General features: G+C 49.5%; 1 protein-coding gene across 1 annotated transcript; it reads left to right on the plus strand.

Moving 5' to 3' along the window:
• On the plus strand, nt 1-10231 carry LOC149363734 (uncharacterized). Its single transcript, XM_089569975.1, has 7 exons — nt 1-57; nt 1472-1544; nt 4023-4117; nt 6030-6137; nt 6219-6269; nt 7772-7822; nt 10002-10231. The coding sequence occupies exons 1-7, from the start codon at nt 1-3 to the stop codon at nt 10149-10151; spliced, it is 585 nt and encodes a 194-aa protein (XP_089426101.1). The 3' UTR covers nt 10152-10231.
• Nucleotides 10232-19216: the final 8985 nt, after the last annotated feature.

Genomic DNA, 19216 nt, shown 5'->3' on the forward strand with positions numbered 1-19216 from the left:
ATGCGTTTGCTCGGAGTTCGGAGGAACGCCGCCAGGAAAATGGGACTCGCGTACGCGGTGAGCGCCAACGGTTCACTAATGCTCGTAATTATACGGCACTGCACGTGCATGGAATATTATGTGAACGGGTCCTGTATGCATTCAAAGATTCCAGAATAAGTAAGCTGACTTTCAGTTTACACGTAGAGCCAGTGCTCGAAACTTCGGCAAAGCGTATAGTATGTCCATCTGCAGCGATATCTGATGGAGGGCTTTCATTGTGGTAAACGCCGTCGATGTGCGTGTATGTCCCGTCCGATAACCCGCCCGACTGCACGGAGGTAAATAAGATATCGTCCACACTCTAAGCCAAGAAAGGACTCACAGCACGTGCTCCTGGTGTTAGTCTTTTAGGTGGAATTCGCTTGCTAAGCTCAAGGTAGCGGGTTCGAATCCCGGCTGCAGGGGCCACATTAAAATGGAAGCAAAATACTAAAACACCCATCTGCTGTGCAATTTTACTGCACGGTAAAAAGCCACATGTGATCGAAGTTAGTCCGTAGACCCACTCCACAGCGTTCCTCGCAGTTCACGTACAACTTAGGAACGTCAAGCCACATTAAGTTAGGTTTGACAGCGCTGCACTTCGTACCTGCTTCACGAAGTGTCACGAGTTTAGCTCACCTAAGGTTCCCTGTTGGGACCTGTTCCCATTAATTGAAGCCCTACTCTACTAGTTCTCTGTTCTGCACGCATTTCCTGCTTCAGGGGCTGACCGCCTCATCTGACTGAAATGCCTTTTGCCATTCAGCAATGCTGACGTTTCAAGGGCCTCTCCAAGGCTGCAATGAGGGAGAAATTTGGAATTTCTAGATATCAGAAAATTTTATTTCGCTATGTTATAAAGACCTCTCGTAGTTGTACGCGCAACTTCAAAAAAGCCCAAAAGATTGTGCCATGGGGGGCAAAAGTAACTGACCTCCGCCCCCCCCCCCCCCCCCTGCATGTTCCGACCCGTGCCGTTCTGCGTAGGGGCGCCACCTGACAAAGCACGTCTGGTGTCGAAACGGGCCCACTGCACCGGTCTCAACATAAGTGTTTTGTCAGGTTGTGCCACCCCCCCTCCTCCCCGCAGAAGGGCACGGGTCGGAACTTTGAGAGGGGGTACAATGGTACAAAGCAATGCTGAAGGACATGAATAAGTGGACTCAAGCAGGCAAAGAACAAAAAGAGACTAATGCAGGCAGCATTACAAATCCAAAGCATTACAAAGCACACGCATATGTAAAAAAAAAAAAACTGAGAACTGTTGCAAAACAAATTTAAGAAGGAGAAAAGGGAATTAAGGAACTACCGCTAAACACTACAACAATATCGTGGGATATTCAGAAAAGCGATGTTGTCAGCTATCTATATTTCGACTTTTAACTTGCAAATGAAAATCCAGACAGTCATCTTTACTGATCTGAGGATTTCTTTTTCTTACGCACAGGTGGTGTCGCTCCAGACGCTGGCGGTCGATGTGGCATTCATGTACATCTCGGCCATGAGTTGCGAAGCGAAGAGTAAGCAGATAGTTGTACAGCGAAGTACCGTAACTTCCGGACTATTGTCCGCACTCGGTGTACATAAACACGAAGGTTGTCACTTGGATATATAATTTTCTATCAAACCGCACCCAGTCAGTTTTCGTTAATGACCATTCATCTTCACTTGCCTCCGTGAAATCTGGAGCGCCACAGGTTTATATACTCGGACAAATATTGTTTTTAGTTTACATAAATGACATCAGTAATAACCTGTGCTCTACAGCCCGTCTATTTGCAGATGATTGCGTGGTATATAGACAAATGAATAACCCTACGGATGCTTATTGTTCACAGAAGGACCTCATAAATCTTGGTAATTGGTGCAGACACTGGCAAATGGAGATTAATGCGTCAAAAACGAAAGCCATCACGTTCACGACGATCAAGCCGGCGCCCTATACTGATAGTATAAACTATGCCCAGCTGGAATCAGTGTCCAACATAAAGTATTTAGGCGTTCATTTATCATCCAACCTGTCATGGAACCTTCATATAGACATGACGCTCAGCAAGGCATCCAAAGCGCTTGGCTTCATTAGGCGCAACTTGCACCTAGCCAACTGATCTACAAAACTTACGGCATGCACTGCATTAATCCGCTCAAAACTCCAATACGCATCGCTTATATGGAATCCACATCAGACCTATCTAATAAATAAAGTTGAATCTCTTCAAATCAAAGCTACCCGGTTCATCGTAAAGAACTGCTCACGCGCAGCAAGCGTATCTGAAATAAAAAGGTCTCTTAACTTATCACTGCTCGAGAAACGCAGGTTGCTTCAACTCATGCCCTTCTTTCACAAACTTTACCATAGTCGTTCACCATTTTCTGCGCTATACCAGCTAACCAAGTATTTCCGCGACTGGATCACCAACACAGTGTACAGCCCATTTTCGCCCGCACAAATGTTTTTTTCAGTCACCGCTTCTTCTTGCTATTCGCAACTGGAATCAGCTCCCGGAAAACGTGGCGTCCATCACTGACCACGCCACATTTGTCGACAGTCTGAAGTGCTTCCTGAGGCTGTGAATGTTGTATGAGCCGCACGTATCTACCTGCAATGACGTATTTGCTTCATGTTCGAATATTGTGTGTACTCACCTGTTTGTGTATTTTCTCCGCGTTCTAAACTTTTATTGAGCCCCCAACCCCCCATGTTATACCCACACGGGCCTTTAGGGTAACTTAAAAAATAAATAAATAAATAAATAAATAAATAAATAAATAAATAAATAAATAAATAAATAAATAAATAAATAAATAAATAAATACACAGTCCCCATGTATAGCTCAATTCCCGTTGAAAGTACATTTTTTGCCTAGTCTAACCGGACCCTGCACATGTTCCACATAGGCCAGGCTTATAGTAAGGCGAAAATTTACGGCACTTGATGTCTAGGGTCGGTTCCATGCATGCTTTCTCCCGTGCATTTTTATACGCGCTTGGAAATATGGATTGAAGGGGCCAGATTTATTGTTCGCGCTAAAAAAAAAAAAAGAAAAAAGCCGTAGTTTCGGAACCTTTCGTGGTCAATACCCCAGCAGCACAGCTAAATGGCCCAACATTGGAACGATATTGGCAAAGGCCGCGGTCCTTCAAAGGACTAAAGTGAAACCATTCATTTCCAAAAGTAGGCCAATTACCTGTACTGCCTGGGTATTATTCAGGCGGCTTGAGCAAAACGGTTTCACCATTTCTGAATCGACGTAAGGCTCGCCTTCCATTTTTCTCTGCGGACCACATCTGTGGCCTAGTGCGATTTCAGCCTCTCAGCGCATGCGGGACAGGCATGATTAAATTCCCAGCGACGCCCGGTACTCGCCGGCTTTTCGATGGGTGCAATCATTTTTCTGTTCGGCTTCCTTGGGCTCAAGTTCCTAAGGATGAGCAGAAAGGAATCCGCCCTGGCCTTCAGCGTCAAGTGACTTCCAGAGCTCTGTCGAAGCGAAACGTGAAAAAAAAAAGAAATAACTCCAGTGGAATGGAACCCACTTACGCGTTGTTCATTCGTGGTTTGTTATGTTTTGCTGCCTACTTCCTGCCTCGAAGACCGTTAACAGCATACCCTTGTGAACGACGCTCAATGGCTAGCAGTCAGCGCCAACAGTAAGCATTGCGTATATGTAGACATCGAAATCTGCTCCTGGACTTGAGCAGCATAGCCTGCTCCTAAAGGGACTGCGCTAAAGGTTAGGGTACTCCGTTTCTACTCCCATATAGGCTCATTTGTGTTTATAGCGTAAAATTCTTTCATGTTGCTGCTGCCATTTCAACTGTCCTCGCGTTTTATTCGTCGCGAATCGCACAAAGGTAGGCTTGTTTATGGCTGCCTATTTCTGAAAGAAATTTATTATAGCATTTTCCGACTGGTATTGTTCACGACATGAATACCAGTGCACCTGCTTGGGTTTTTTTATGCTCTTCTGCATGCATCATGGTTCGCCAATTGCAGGGCGCCTCTACGTGTGGATCACCTGGGGCTCCAGCTGCCTGCTCTGCGCGGTGAACTTGGGATTCATCATCACCTGGACGGTGGCAGCCGCACAGGTGACCGAGACCACTCCTCATGTGCTTTCCATCGCAAAAGTCGCACCGCTGATTGTTGAAAACAGTCTTGGCATAACATATTGAAGCCAAGATGTGGGACTAACTGCACCACAGAAGTCATCGCGACAAATGGTTTGTCCTTGAGGAGTCTAGTGTATCATATCCCTTTATGGTTAGTCTTTGGACTAATGCTTGCTTCTACGCAGTTAGCCCCTGCAGTATGTAATGCACGCCGTGAAGGCACAAATACCTTTCGCAGCCTGGTGCATCTATGGGTGTTCGGAAACGGCTGTTCCATACTTACGGGGAAACACACAGACGAAAGGACAGAAGCCTGTGCAGCGTCAGTCGCTGAAAAAGCCCAAGACTCAACCTTACGGCCACCTAGGGCGCCTTGATGTTAAATCAACCAACCCCTGCCTTCCTATGATGAACGGCTAAAAGGCCGTTTGGTATGAGCACTCCCTTGAAACCGGTGGGAGGGCGTATGCCAGCGATGACTTTCTTGTATTTTTTGACTTGTAATGTTGCGTGGAGTGGGGCCAGATTTTTTCGTCTCCGTACTTTTTGTCCTAATAAAAGTTTTAAAATTTAGAAAATTCCTTTCAAGCTACGAAACCTCTAGCCTGCTTTTGTTATTTTCCACAGGAAATGCGCTCACTTTTCCGCTTTCCCCAAATCCTAAGGATAAGACGAGGTTAGGTAGTGCCTCATCTACACCTTGATAGAGAGTGCAGCATCCTAACGCAGTTTCTACCTTTTGGCGTCGGGTATGCACGCATGATTCTGTTCAGGCCGTTTTGAGAGATGGCCCGGCCTAGCATCAAATAATCGGGCGCTATACACCTCCAGAAGAAAGCGGAAAAGGGGGTCACACATCCAATGGCGTCAACCTAATGTCCACCTCTCTGCATCTGCCCCATCCACTAGCAGCTTGCGCGCTAGCAGGCGGAAGGCAGTTCACCGCGACGCCGTGGCGGCAGGTCGACGCCATTGGTACGAGGGCCTTCTTTGAGGAGCATCTTCCGGTTCATTCCTGAGCTGTACCCGACTATGCCTTGCCCTCATAGTGTTTTCAGGTTTGGTTCATCTCCTCTCAGCAGAGGTCTATAACCGACTTTTGTTTCACTTCACATCGATCGCTGCTGGTTCAGAATTTCTGCTGATGTTCACTTTTAATGCACCAATTTTATGAAAAATTCTAGATCACTGCGGTAACCCGCATTGCAGTAATGTGGAAGCAATGGCGCCTCCTCATTTCAAGTTGATTTTTAATTGGGTCCTTAATTACCCACTTCATTCACATTTAATCCAGTTTAATTCCTCTTAATTCACAATAAATTCGCACTTAATTCACAGGTAATTCTGCTTAATTCACCTTAATGTACCATTAATTCATATTTCAACCACATTAATTCATCTTAATTCATAATTAAACCACCTTTAGCCCTAATTAATGCAGCACCTTAATTTATTTTTGACAGCTTCTATAATCATTAATTACTGACTAGGTTTCGATTAACTGCACATTTTTCTTCGTTTCTTCTCAGGACTTCCGAATTCGGCGCCACGCTTTGGCTCCGCCCACACTTCCGGTCAATTGATCCCACACTTCCGGCATTTTCAAATTGGGCGTCACTTTTGCTCTGGCCCCGCCCACTTTTTCAACATTAATTAATTGACTACGCGTAATTATCCTATTTTTTTTGCGCAGCATCCTCACATCATCCTCTTTCGATTATAGCCATTCATTTGACGCATCTCTTCTGAGTTGCTCACATTTGGTGCCGACACATTTTGCAGACACTACCCCGCCGACATAGCCCAGTAATGCTTTCGCATCAATGAATTGTCCCGAACCGCGTGCGATCTATTCCTGTGCTGACCTGTGCACGCTGGCCGCGTCTTCCAGGACAACGTGCGTTGGATGACGATCGGCGTGACCGGCATAGCGGTGCGCCTGGTGGGCGTCATCGTCCATTCTCTCATCCACTCCATCGTCAGCATCGTTTCGGCAAAGGTGAGCGACTAATCACTCGGCAATTCTTGCCCGTCTTTGCTGCCCATTCAGTTCGACTGAATCACTGCACAAATGTTTCAGCAACGGACCTTACCACACATGGTTGCGTTAGAGATACTGCATCTGGAGGAGGTAAGCGTCCTACGCCTGTTTCGAGGGATGCTGCCAGTTGGAGACAAAAAATAGAAGAAAGGAATTCGAAGGCCGTTCACGTCACGTGAGATGAGTTTCAGTCAGCTCTATGGGCTATATAGGTATGTGGAAAAGAAAATGCTCAAGGGTTCAGTTTCGAGTTTATTTAACTCTAACCGTGGCAGCTACATGAGGTTGATTTCATTTCATGCAGAGGATGACCACGTGACCTCGGGTGGGGTCTGGCCTTGGCAGCCGACGTTGTAAAACTGAACTGATCGGCGCGGAAAAAATGAACATGGAGCGATGAGGCGATCATGTCAGGAGCTCGCTGTAGAGGAGTGAGGGATACGAGAGGTGGAGAGGACAGCACTTACTTCAGGAAGAGGCAAAGACTGCAGCTGTTACGCCATACATAACAATTGTGAACCTGCCCCCAGGTTATGGGTCTCGAAAGCGGCTCGTTTATATCTATAAGGTGGTAATTTATCAAACTGAGCCAACTTTTATTAGTCCGTAGTATCCTTCAAAGGGTTAGCAACTGCCGCCCTTCTGCGTTCCCCGGTATCCAGTGTACTGTTTCTTCCTACGTCGCCATTTTGCTTATCCTCTCTCTGTCTAGAGAACCTACCGTCTTTCCCAAAAGTAACCAGGCAACTGGGTTGGTTTCATAGCCATGTAGGGGCGCACTCAAGGCACGCCTTAAGCGCTGAGTGTGTGTAAGGTGAGGAGAATCCGTATCTTCACCTTTCGAGACCGTCTGGTCCATGGGGGAGCCTTAGAGGTTCCACTACATGGCACAGAGGCAAACCCTAAATTACCCAGTTACTTTTGGCAAAGACGCTGTATCGTCCGCTATGAGCAAACAGTACACTCAACTCTCATAAAAAAAGTGCAATGAGCCGATATCGACGATATGACCCATCTTTCCTCCACTCTACTACCCATGCATCGATTTCAGCATTCAGAGTCGGGTGAGCTAGCGCCATTGAGGCAGGTGAGCAAACAGAGTGACAGCGGCACAAAAGATCGAAAAGCGAAAACGACTGTGCGTTGTGGGTGTTGGGACCGCTGATTATTGCTTCGTGTTGCAAGATACGCGCGAATTGTACCTCTTTCCCGATAGCTCCCTCCGGCGGTTTGTGCTCCGCAGAACAGAAGTTTAGTTTGGTTTAGTTTATGGGGTTTTACGTCCCAAAGCGACTAAGGCTATGAGAGACGCCGTAGTGAAGGGCTCCGGAAATTTCGACCACCTGGGGTTCTTTAACGTGCACTGACATCGCACACTACACGAGCCTCTAGAATTTCTCCTCCAAAGAAATTCCAGCCGGCGCGGCCGGGATCGAACCCGCGTCTTTCGGGTCAGCAGCCGAGCACCATAACCACTGAGCCACCGCGGCGGCACAGAGTACAGAAGTAACGCAGGTTTTCTCGCTTTTCTTTACATTTTTTGTTTCTGTCCTTTTGGTGTTGTTTACGCATACTTTTGCTGACGTTTTCAGGAATGGTCGAGGCCGCCACTGCTGGTTTTCATACTTTTGATGGTGATCGAGGTAGGCGTTACGTTTCAGTATGCGAACCGGTTTAATTGCCACTATTTTCCAAGAGAGAGATTATATGAACTATATATCGATATATTTACTACGTGTAGTTCAATTAATGTATACGTTTGCAATAAGCCTGAGATTAGTACCCATAGCTGACATAGCTCAAACTTACGCGGTTTAGTTTAAACTTGATGCTGTTGTGTCATTATTTGCTTCCTTTTTTGTTGTTTTGTTGATGCGTGGCATACACTGCCGACCCCTAGTAATCGCATTCATTACAATGTGTATGCTATGGGGGCATGGCATAGTTCATCGACCCGTACCGCTAACTCTGCGGATGTGGCGACCGGCTGCAGAGCCCAAGGTCTTGGAGCCGAATCCCGACGGTGGCGGCCTCGTGTCGTTGGAGGCGAAATGCAAAACCCTCCCGTATGCTGTGTAATGCTAGTGCCTGTTCAAGAACCTTAAACACATCAAACCCACATGCCACAGGTTGGGAAAACATGTAGAGGGAGTGAGAGAGGGAGGCGGTAGGCAAGGGTAAGGGGAAAGAATTACGTAAACTACAGGCGTGAGTGCAACAGAGTGTACATTGAAACTGAGAAGAGGGGGAGGGGGCCTCCCCCGCACCACAGATAAAAGAGGCAGTGAGGTTTAACAATAAACCGTGAAAATAGTTGTCCCATAACACCCTGCCCTGTGCTTTATTATAAGGGATGAATTTTCTTTAAGTTTAGCCGCCGCGGTGGTTGACACGAAAGACGCGGGTTCGACCCCGGCCGCGGTGCTCCCATTTCAGAGGAGGCGAAATGCTAAAGGCCCCTGTGCTGTGCGATGTCAGCGAACGTTGAAGAACTCCAAGTGGTCAAAATTATCCTGTGCCTCTATTAGCCGCTCAGCGCAGAAGGACAAATCTGTTTGAATTACTTTATGATCGCTGGTAGGCTCTATAGGCATATAATGGATGATAAACTATCAGGATGAGAACCCAGTATGAACTCTAAAATGCTACTGAAGTTGTCTGCAATATTCGCTCTGCTGGTTTCTAGTAGATTATCAAACAAATGTCAAGAAATTCTCTTTATTCGGTGCAGCTTAGTTGTGAATGAGATCGGTTATACTAATCTATTCATCGGTATGTTAAATCACTGAACAGAAGAATATGTGCATTGGGGTATGATATCTTAAGTTGATTTAGCATGTACTTAAGTTCACGGGAAAACAATGGTTTATCATGCGGAGGCCTATAGCATATGCCAAAACTGAGTGTGGTGAAGCACAACATAGAAGCCACAAAATTTCTAAGCCGGGTGAGGTGTTGATGGTTGAACACAATAACTCCAGATCTACAGCGATCAATGCACTGCCCCTTCGAGAATACGTACAATCATATCGAAGAACAATATGTTGCAAGACAGCAACAACTTCTGCATCAGCGATACCATTCGTAAGCCATTTTTCGGTTAGTATTAGCATATTACCGCTGATTGGCGTGAGAAGTTCTCTTTTCGGCACAAAATTGCTCATATTAGTGAAGGTTGTAGAGAATGAACGGTGACTGCTTGAAATGTCCCGTGAAATGTGAAAAGCCCGTGAAATGTCAGTAACGGCTCTCGGAGTTCTACAGATTAAAGAAAGGGCGACGTCGACTGCGATGGGGCAGTCCAGGTGAAAACGAGGATCGGATCGATTTGTGGTGGCATTGCGAAAGCAGCGGTGACGTTGGCGATAACACAGCTAGTTCGTCTCACCGCAGCTATTACGAACCGGAGAGAGTTACGACAAACCTAAGGGCACAGTCGTCAGGCCAAGCAGGAATTCGGTGATTGGGATAAGCTCGTGCGTTGTCAGCAAGAGCCGATTAGTGGCTCTTGCTTTGGCACAGCCGCCATGCTCACCCAGGTCTCCAGGACGTCTCTCTAGACGCCAGTGCTTCCAGGACGCGAGAACTGAACCGCACATAGCTGAGGTGCCGGGAAACGGCTCAAAGCCACACTTGTGGAGGGGAAAGTCACGCCTGCATTCTTTAATCAATCGCAGTGCAGTCAAGCGGTTGTTGCCAGACATGGCAGGTATGAGCCGAGATCCCCTATCGGGCGTCCCGGAGCCTTTGGTATATTATAGGATATACTTGCACTCGTCGTGATCTACGGGGCGCTGAGGTTCACGACGCCGTTCCTCGCAGGCCTGCTTCTTGTCCTCCATGACGGCCTACGTGCAGACAGTCCAGAAAGCTGCGGACCGTGAGCAGCTGGCCGCAGAGAGGAGCGACGACAGCACCGGGACAGGAGCCGCAGGCACACCGGCCACAAGCGGCAGCAAGGATGACGAGTGAACGCTGTTGCTTCTTGGGACTGCACAGTAGTCCTTGAGTGGCCTCCCCTTGTTACGGTCCACACTGGTTTCTTCCGAGAAGCTTACCTGCACAGTTTAGGACATACGCAAATAAATATATGTCACAAATCAGAGTGCATTCTGATGCAAACATGGATAAATTGGGTCTAGCTGCACCACTTGAACGGCTTTTGTGGCGTGGCTAACTGGGGCTCCTGGTTGAGTGCAGTTAGTCACTGAATAATCGGTTAACGTTTTCTTTGTCAAGGACTAATAGTTGTGGCAATGTACAGCGCTGGGAAGTGCGCTCAGCGTTCCTCGCTGCCATCGCTACTTGACACGACGCATTGTCCGCCCGCTGATCGTCTTCTGCCTTAGCGACGCGTTCGGCCGCCTTGGCCGCCTTTTCACCTTTGTGTGCGGATTTACAGAAAGCTGACGTTGGAGACATAGGCCAGCCTTCATATCCGGCCTCACTACGCCGCAACGGCTGCTGCACTATAGTGGCGCTGAGCATTTGTAAAGGATCGGAGGCGTACAGCGAACCGGTGGGGTAGCCTGGCGCTTCAGATAAACATCATATAAGCGAACTACTCATTAAACATATTTACGTGGTTATATCTGAGACTGAGTTACAAGCGCATGGCATTTTATCAGAAGCACTATAACGAGAAAATAAAAAAAATGTGTTTTGTGAGATGGGTGAATGTGTGGATGGAAAACGAGATGATAAACAGGATGAATAAATTTGAATAAATTTCAAGAAACAGACATCTGAGAATGCGGAAGCTTTACATTTGCATTAGCGCCAAAATGATAAGCAGGGGCGTTTTCATGGCCCCCTGGAAAATTTCAAATACGAAGGCTGCAATCACAAACGCAGCGTCGCCGCCGGGGTCACCGTCTTGCCCCGTATTGTAGCTCCACCCCTTCCAGTGCTGCATCCCATTACTGACACCTCTGTCGAGTAGGTGGTGGTGTAAAAAATTTATTTATACTATATACAGAGGTATTGCTTGGACCGTGCCTGAAGGGCCCGGCCCTCACAATCACTAGGAGGGATCCCTAGTCCGGGACCCTTGTGGCCTCCGCGGCGGCCCGGGCTCTTGTCACCAGGGCTCGTTGGTCCTGGAGAGTTGAGCAGCCGAGCAGGGCAGCCTCCCGGTCCTCTCGGGTGGGGTGGGGGTGGGGTGGGAAAGCAGGATTGGCAGGGCATGCCCACACCATGTGATACGTGTCCGCAAACACTTCCCCACAGTGTGGACACTCGCCCGAAAAGGCCGAATTGAAATGTTTGAGCACTGCCGGGCACAGTACCGTGTTGGTGTAGAGGCGAAGTAGCCAACGCTCCTCTGCTTTATTGAGGCCTTTACAGGGGGGGTGGGTATCGGCCGTGAGCGTTTTGATACAGGAGAGAGATCTCCCGAAAAGTAATAGCCGGATTAAAATCAGTAGCCGGATCAGGCGGCGAGAGAGGCAATGCCCGGTGGTTAAGCGAACGGGTGGTAGTGTCCGGCACCTTATTTCCCTCTATCCCCGCATGTGCTGGGGCCCAGATGATGGTGCGCCGGGTTGGGAAATCCCGGTACTCACATCTGTGTAAAATTTGGAAAGCACGATCTGGAATTTGGCCCTGTTCAAAATTGCGGCAAGCTTCTCTTGGGTCGGTGATAATGACTCGGGACGCCGGATCCGCAGCTGCAAGTGCGATAGCAACTTCCTCCGCGAATATAATGTTGGGGGCACGGAAGGTATGCAAAGAACTGGAAAACACTTCTAACCAACTGCCAATTAAGAACTTTAAAGCTTTTCTTTCTGGCTGAATTTGTTTTCCCAGATGCTCAAACAGTCCCCGTCGGCTTCGAGAAATCTATCTGTGACCTGTGTGTCCTCATCACACTGTACAACGAGGATGTCATGATGCATAGCTGTAAGCCGAAAATTGTGCAGCAGAGCTAATGTCCCACCCTCCGCGGTGGCTTAGTGGTTCAGGCGCTCGCCTACCGAGCCGCAGCACCCGGGTTCGAAACACGGCGACGCCGTTTCGATGGAGGCGGAACGCAAAAGGCGCCCGTCTGGTGTGCGATGTCAGTGCACGTTAAAGATCCCCAAGTGGTCCAAATTAATCCGGAGACCTCCACTACGGCACTTCTTTCTCCCTTTCTTATTTCACCCCCATCTTCCTCCCTTCCCTTACGACGCGGTTCATGTGTCCACGAGATATATATATGTGACGCAGACACTATGCCATTTCTTTTCCTCAAAAACCGAGAAATGTGAGACAGATACTGCGCCATTTCCTTTCCACAAAAACCAATTTACCAACCAGCCAACCTCCACTTCGGCACCTCTTTCTCTCTCTCTCTTCTTTCTCTCCCACTTCCCTCCCTTCCCTTCCCTTACGGTGCGGTTGAGGTGTCCTCTGAGATATATATGTGACGCAGGTCCTGCTCAATTTCCTTTTCTCAAAAACCAACCAGCCAACCTCCACAATGGTACCTCTTTCTCTCGCTCTCTCTTGTTTCACTCACACTTTCCTCCCTTCTCTTACGGCGCGGTTGTGTTGTTGCGACTGAGAGAAGGATGAAAAGGAAATTGCACGGGCCTGCCTACTGGCTCGAGCCGAGCCATCACCGCTGCCACGTGCAGACAGAGGAGAGTTAAAAGATCAGAAGAAAGAGAAAAAGGAAAGGAAAGACGCGCGTCGCAGCAACAACTGCGTCCGCCGGAGCGGACGCTGCTCAAAAACCAGATAAGCGGCCGAAGCCGCGCTCGCCGAAGCGAAAACAGGTACTCCTTACGGCGCGGTTCAGGTGTCCGCCGAGATATATATGGGACACATATACTGCTCCATTTCCTTTCCTCAAAACCAACCAGCCAACCTTCACTACGGCACCTCTTTCTCTCTCTTCTTTCACTCCTACTTTCCTCCCTTCCCTTAAGGCGTAGTTCAGGTGTACACCGAGAGAAGCGACACAGATACCACGCCATTTCTTTTCCTCAAAAACCAATTTACCAATCTTTAAAATAGCGAAATAGCGAAACTTGTCGAATCTACCTCCTCCATTACCACCTCAGCTGCTCTTTTCAGCTCTCACCAGGCCGATCAGCCGCGGTTGATCGCGCAGGCCCGCAGGATATAAGCTATTGGAGTCCTAGATTGAGGATCCCGCGCACGACGACTGGCCTCCCAATTACCCTTTCTAAATTAAGTTTTAGAGCGCAGCTCTTTGGCGTCCGTTCCTGGGTTTCGCGTCGTCGTCGGCGTCGGCGTCGGCGTCGGCCTCGTAACCAGCTCCGCCCCCAATGTAACGCTTTTCAATTGGTCGAAATGCTCGTGACGTCACAGTGCGCGAATTTCAAATGGGGCCAATTGTACTTTGGCTAGTAACCATGCAACCAATCAAAGGGATCGTACAGTGATGCTGCAACTAAGTTGGACTGAGTTTAGTTAATTGATTAATTAATCAATTAGCCTAATTAATATAGAGGAGAATGAAGAGGTCAGAAGAAAAGAAAAGAAAGACGCGCGCCGCAGCGACAACAGCGTCCGCGGAAGGAGACGGTGCTGAAAAAAACAGATAAGTACGATTAGAAAAAATTTATTTACATATGTACACATGCCAAGGTTACAAGATACATTCACATTTACAAAAACACATGACATTAAGTATGTAAGGTAAGCCAATTAAAGAGGTACCATAAACATTTCTAAGTAACTAACAGGAATGGGCAATGTAAATTAGGAATGCATATATACCGATTGACAGAAGAGCGAAAAGTCGATAATTAGACATTGAAACATTGAAAAGTTGACCTTAGCGCCAGTTTGGCCTAAAAACCAAGACAAGACGACCGTTATTAACAGAAATAAATTGGCATGACCATTGTCGGAGAAACTCTTCCTCACCCAAGAAAAAGAGTTCCTCGGACAAAAAACTGATTAGCTCCCGTCGGAGACGGCCGAGAATTGGCCACACAGCGCGGCGTCGAAAGCCACTAGCGACCGCGGCGCATCGACTGCGCCATAAACTAAAAAGACCTGCAACTATTAACAGGCGAGCAAAACGGCCGCTGGGGAAGCGGCCGCGGGAGACGAAGCTCGAAATGCCCTGCCCACGAAATCCCGCATGAACCGCGCGCCAAAAGACACGCGCTACAACACAGGTGACTGTAGCGTGGCGATTAGATTCCGGGAGCGGGCAATTCGGACAGGTACTGGAGCGTAAAACACCCCATCGCTCTAACCGATCACAAGTAGGGAGCACTGCCCAGCCAAGTTTCCAGACAAAGTCGCGTAGATGGTCTGGGAGAGGTGTCGACGCTAAGCGCGCCCACTGAACGCGGCGCATAAGTGAGCGGCGAGCCGCCGGCACAACAGGCAACAATAGCGAGCCCATAATGTCCACCACACGGTCTGCGACGATGTTGACATCAGGTGCTACTGCTGTTACATGCCTGTAAAAGGCCACTGACGAGGCATAGAAAGCGGAAGGTTGCTCTGACTGAGGTCCATGATTAACAGGGGCCGCGGGATCCAAAAAGCGCAAAGAAGGGCCCAAAAAGTACCGAGTCAGGGTTCGCGCCGGAGACGCGTTTCCTAGCAGGATACGCAAAATACCCTTTAAAGCTAACAGCGAGGACGTAACAGACAAATTTGGAAAGGCAAAACCTCCTCTCTCCCGTGGTTGTCCAAGAACAGCACGAGCCACAAGCTCGGTACCGCCTGACCAAAAAAAAGAAAAAACTGTAGTCTGCACCCGCCTTATGACACGGAGGGATGGTTTAACAGTATAGCAAATGTACCAGAAGGCACCGAGAATGACTGACTGAACCAGGTAGCGCCTCTCAAGCAGAGGCAGGTCGAACGTCTGCGCCCTTCGCACACGAGCTGTAATGTCGTTGACGACCGAAGACCACACACCATCCCATATTCCAGCACAGTCGTAGGTCACACCTAAAATGCGCATCTGCGCGCACCACTGCAAAGGTATTGCAGATGAAATACGAGTCTGGGTAGACCCCACAAAAAAGTAACAACTCTTCGAGTAATTAAGAGCAGCTCCAGACAAGGAGGCGTACTCACGAAAAACATTTAGAGTTTCAAGCAAGCCGCGTTCATCAGCTAAGTACAGAGTGATGTCATCTGCATAAGCAGTGACGCGTACCGCTTCGCTCCCTGGCAAAGCCAGACCTCTAATAAGGGAGTGGCGATTCACTGCCAAGAGGAAAGGCTCTAATGCTAAGACAAACAAAAGGGGGGAGAGCGGACAACCTTGACGGACGCCACGGCGAACATCAAACGCGGTACTTTCCCGGCCATCGAGGAACAGAGTGCTTGAAATATCTCTGTACATCTCTTTAATGAGAAGCACGAAAGAAGCTGGGAAACCGAAAGCATCCAGCGTCCCGTAAATATACTCGTGCTCTAAAAAGTCGAACGCCTTCTCTTGATCAAGGGAAACAAGAAGACCCTGTGCGCGCCGCCGTAAAGTATACGTTAGGATGTCTCGCGTTACAGAAGATAAACTATGTATTTCACGGCCTGGGATGGAGCAAACCTGGAGGCAGGAAATAAGCAACGGGAGGAGAGACCGCAGACGACGAACGAGTAATTTTGCTAGTACTTTGTAATCTGAATTTAGTAGGGTGATAGGGCGCCAATCTGCCGGACATGTCGAGAAAGGAGACTTTTTGGGAATTAGGACAATGCGGCCTCTTTTGAATGATTCAGGGAAAACTTGCTGAGTGAAGCATAATTTTAGCACTTCCGAGAAAATGGGGCCTACAATATCCCAGAATTGTAAATAGAACTCCACAGGAAGGCCGTCTGGTCCAGGTGCTGAGCCTCGTTTCATGGAGTCCAACGCCTCCTTGATTTCCCTTGTTGTTGGCAGAGCCATAAGGCCGTCATGGAGTTCAGTGGAAACCTGAGGCAAGCCTGCTAAAAATGGGTTTGCGGAAACTACATTGCGATCAAGTAGAAGGAGCGACTGAGCAATACTCCTGAAATGGTTATAAAACGCACTGAAGTTCCTGCCACCTGGTTGGGACATAGACCCTGCGGTAGGTGTAAAGGCAGGGGCACCTTGAGGGGTCAACAGCTCTTGACGCGCAAAGCGAAGTACCTCGGGATGAGCAGTTGGACTGCGTCGACAACGCCATGCAGAAGCTGTCAAAGAGGAGGCACGTAAAAGGCGCTGTAGGCGCTCCGAAAGCTCCTCTTTCCATGCGCACATAAGCGACGAAGGCGACGGGGTGCGTTGAGCAATACGCAACTTCGCCGTCACCACGCGCACCTCATCTGACACGCGAGCCCTAAGGGCTCGACCAGATGCGGCGCAATGGTGACGCCACTGCTCCTTCAGACGGTCCCAGTCACCAGGCACGGCCCCAACAACCGAAAAACGCAAGACGCGCGTGAGCCCCTCTTTAGTGCTGGCGTCGTGAAGGATGCGTGCATCCAACCGCCATGGTCTCTGAGGAGATCCTGCAGCCGCCGGAACCGCGAGCGATAGAAGAAAAGGGCGGTGGTCTGATATGTGCACCGGCGAGGATGGTAGCATCATTACATTGGCTGCACACACTGTCCGCGAAAGGCTCGTCGGAACATACGCCCTGTCTAACCGACTCGCCGATAACCCGCGACGCCAAGTCCACACAAAGACGTTGCCATAGAGGAGCTCATAAGCGTCCGTGAGCATAAAATGGCTGACTAGGCGGCGCAACTCGCGCGCATTCCAGCCTGGCCTACCCCTACCAGGGCCTTGCACATCGGCGACCGTATCGAGCACGCAGTTGAAATCGCCCAACATCACAACATTACGCCCTCCAAGAAAATACACATCTAAATCTTTAAAGAATGCGTTTACCAAATTAGAATGAGCAGGCGCATAAATGCAAAGAATTCTCAGCTGAAGTGCGTTAAACGTGCAGTCGAACGCCAGCACGCGTCCAAGCGCATCGTAGATAACATGATGATCTCGCAAGAGTGAGCGGTTCAATACGAGAACGCCAACGCCGCTAGAACGCGTGCTGGCGTACGAAAAGAAGGCATCGACGCCAAACCTACTCTTGAATTTCAACACGTCACTGAGGCGAAAAAAATTGGTTTCCTGCAGACAGACAATATCGCAACCCGAGGAACGAGCGAATGCGACCACCGCTGCCTGCTTCAAAACACTGCGGAACCCCTGTACGTTAAGAGTAATAATTTGAAGATGAGTCATTTTGGAAATGAAAAATTAAACCTGAAAAGTCGTGATGTTTAGGCAATACAAAGCGCGCCGCGAACGGCGCTAAACCACCTCACTTTTTGCGGAGGGTCGGACCAGAGGAGGCACGAGGCCTCCTTGGCCGACCGGCAGAATTGTCCGAGTCCGTAGTTGACGTATGTGGACGCTTTAAGCTTGAACTCAAAGCGACCATCTCAACATCGGAAGACTGTGCGCTGGAAGTGCTGGCGCTGGTCCTCGATGTCGAAAAGGACGGCGATTGCACAGGATCAGCGTCTGGAGATGATCTTGGCTCCTCTCCAAGCGATGTCGGCGACGACGACGGCGGCGTCGGGTCCTCCTCAGGCGTGATGACAGTCTCGTCAATGACGAGGTTGACTGAAGAGGCTGAGGATGGCAAGCTGCTGTCGTCACCGTCAACCTCAGCTATGTCGGTGTCCCTGCTCAAATCCGCAACGCTGGCCGCGGGCTGTAGCACGGGCTCCGAGAGGGGCACGTTCTCAGCATCATGGTTTTCCAGGGCCACAGTAGGCTCGACCCCCGTGGCATCAGGGACGCACGGAGAGACGGAGGCTGACGCAGCACACACATTTACTGTCTGCTCACTTGGTGCAGTATTGGACGCATCAAGAGCAGACTCCGGTTCTTCAACGCAGTGAGGCTGGGACGCAGCGGAAGCAACCGTAACGGCGTCGGTGTTGGATGCGCCGGGCTTCTTGATGGTTTCAGCGGCTCCCTGAGCGGCCTGCGGGGGCGCAGGGCGGGCCGCAGCCTCCGAGTACGAGGGCTTGATGGCGCACGCCACGGTAGCGTGTGGATCGCCACAACGGCGACATGGGAGCACGCAACCTTGGCCTTGGTGCCCAAAGACCCCACAGCGGGCGCAGAAAGGAGCCGTACACTGTGCCCTGAAGTGCGCAGTGGACCCACAACGCCGGCAAACGCGCTGCATTCCCTTGTAGTCACAAGTAACGCGGTGGCCCGCGACCTTGATGTAGTTTGGTACGGGTGACTCCGGCTTCATCTCAATCCGCACATAACGGGTCCCGGTGGTGACAGTGGGACGCGACCCCATGACGCCGCGACTTATGTGCAGCACCTTGCCATAAGGGGAGAGAGCCTTGGCAAGGGCGTCACTAGGTACACGGGCGGGCAGAAAGAGGACAGTCACCTGGGTCACCTGCGGGCTCAGGGGAACGATGGCGACGCGTTCCTTGCCGATGATGAGGCAGGAAGCTTCAACGATTTTAGCCATGGCGGCTTCACTTTTCACAGTGACTTGGTAGTTGCGTCCACCGAAGTGCTGGACGCAATACACTTCTTCCAATCCAACAACGGAGGCTGTCGCATCGACGACATCCTCCGGACTAGCCCCCTCAGGGACGACAACATCAAAGGCAAGAGCCTTTGTAGGTGGCTGGCTCACCATATTGAGGCGCCCGCCAGCCGAAGGACACCTTAACAAAAGCGCACGTCCAAAGGCCGAACACCGGCCACCGACGCAAGCCGGCGGCCGGAACACACACCGCAGCGTCCACCAGCTAGCTAGCTAAGAGGCCGAGAAGCCGCGTTCGCTCCACCACCACGCACTTCCCCACTCAGTAAGACGTTGCTCGTTTCATATACGTTGTGTCGAACATCCTAGAGAGTTCCAACAATTGACAGGTTAATGACAGAACACGATGGATAGAAATACAAGAATATAAATATGAAATAGCCTAATTAACCTTTCTAGTTAGACCGCATAAATCAATAAAACCGAGAACGAAATTGGTCGAGTTGGGGAATCGAACCAGGGTCTCCGGAGTGCGATACGAGCACGCTAGCCACT

The sequence above is a fragment of the Amblyomma mixtum genome, chromosome 2 (assembly GCF_055824585.1).
Source record: "Amblyomma mixtum isolate Tamu chromosome 2, ASM5582458v1, whole genome shotgun sequence".
NCBI classification, from domain to species: Eukaryota; Metazoa; Arthropoda; class Arachnida; order Ixodida; family Ixodidae; genus Amblyomma; species Amblyomma mixtum.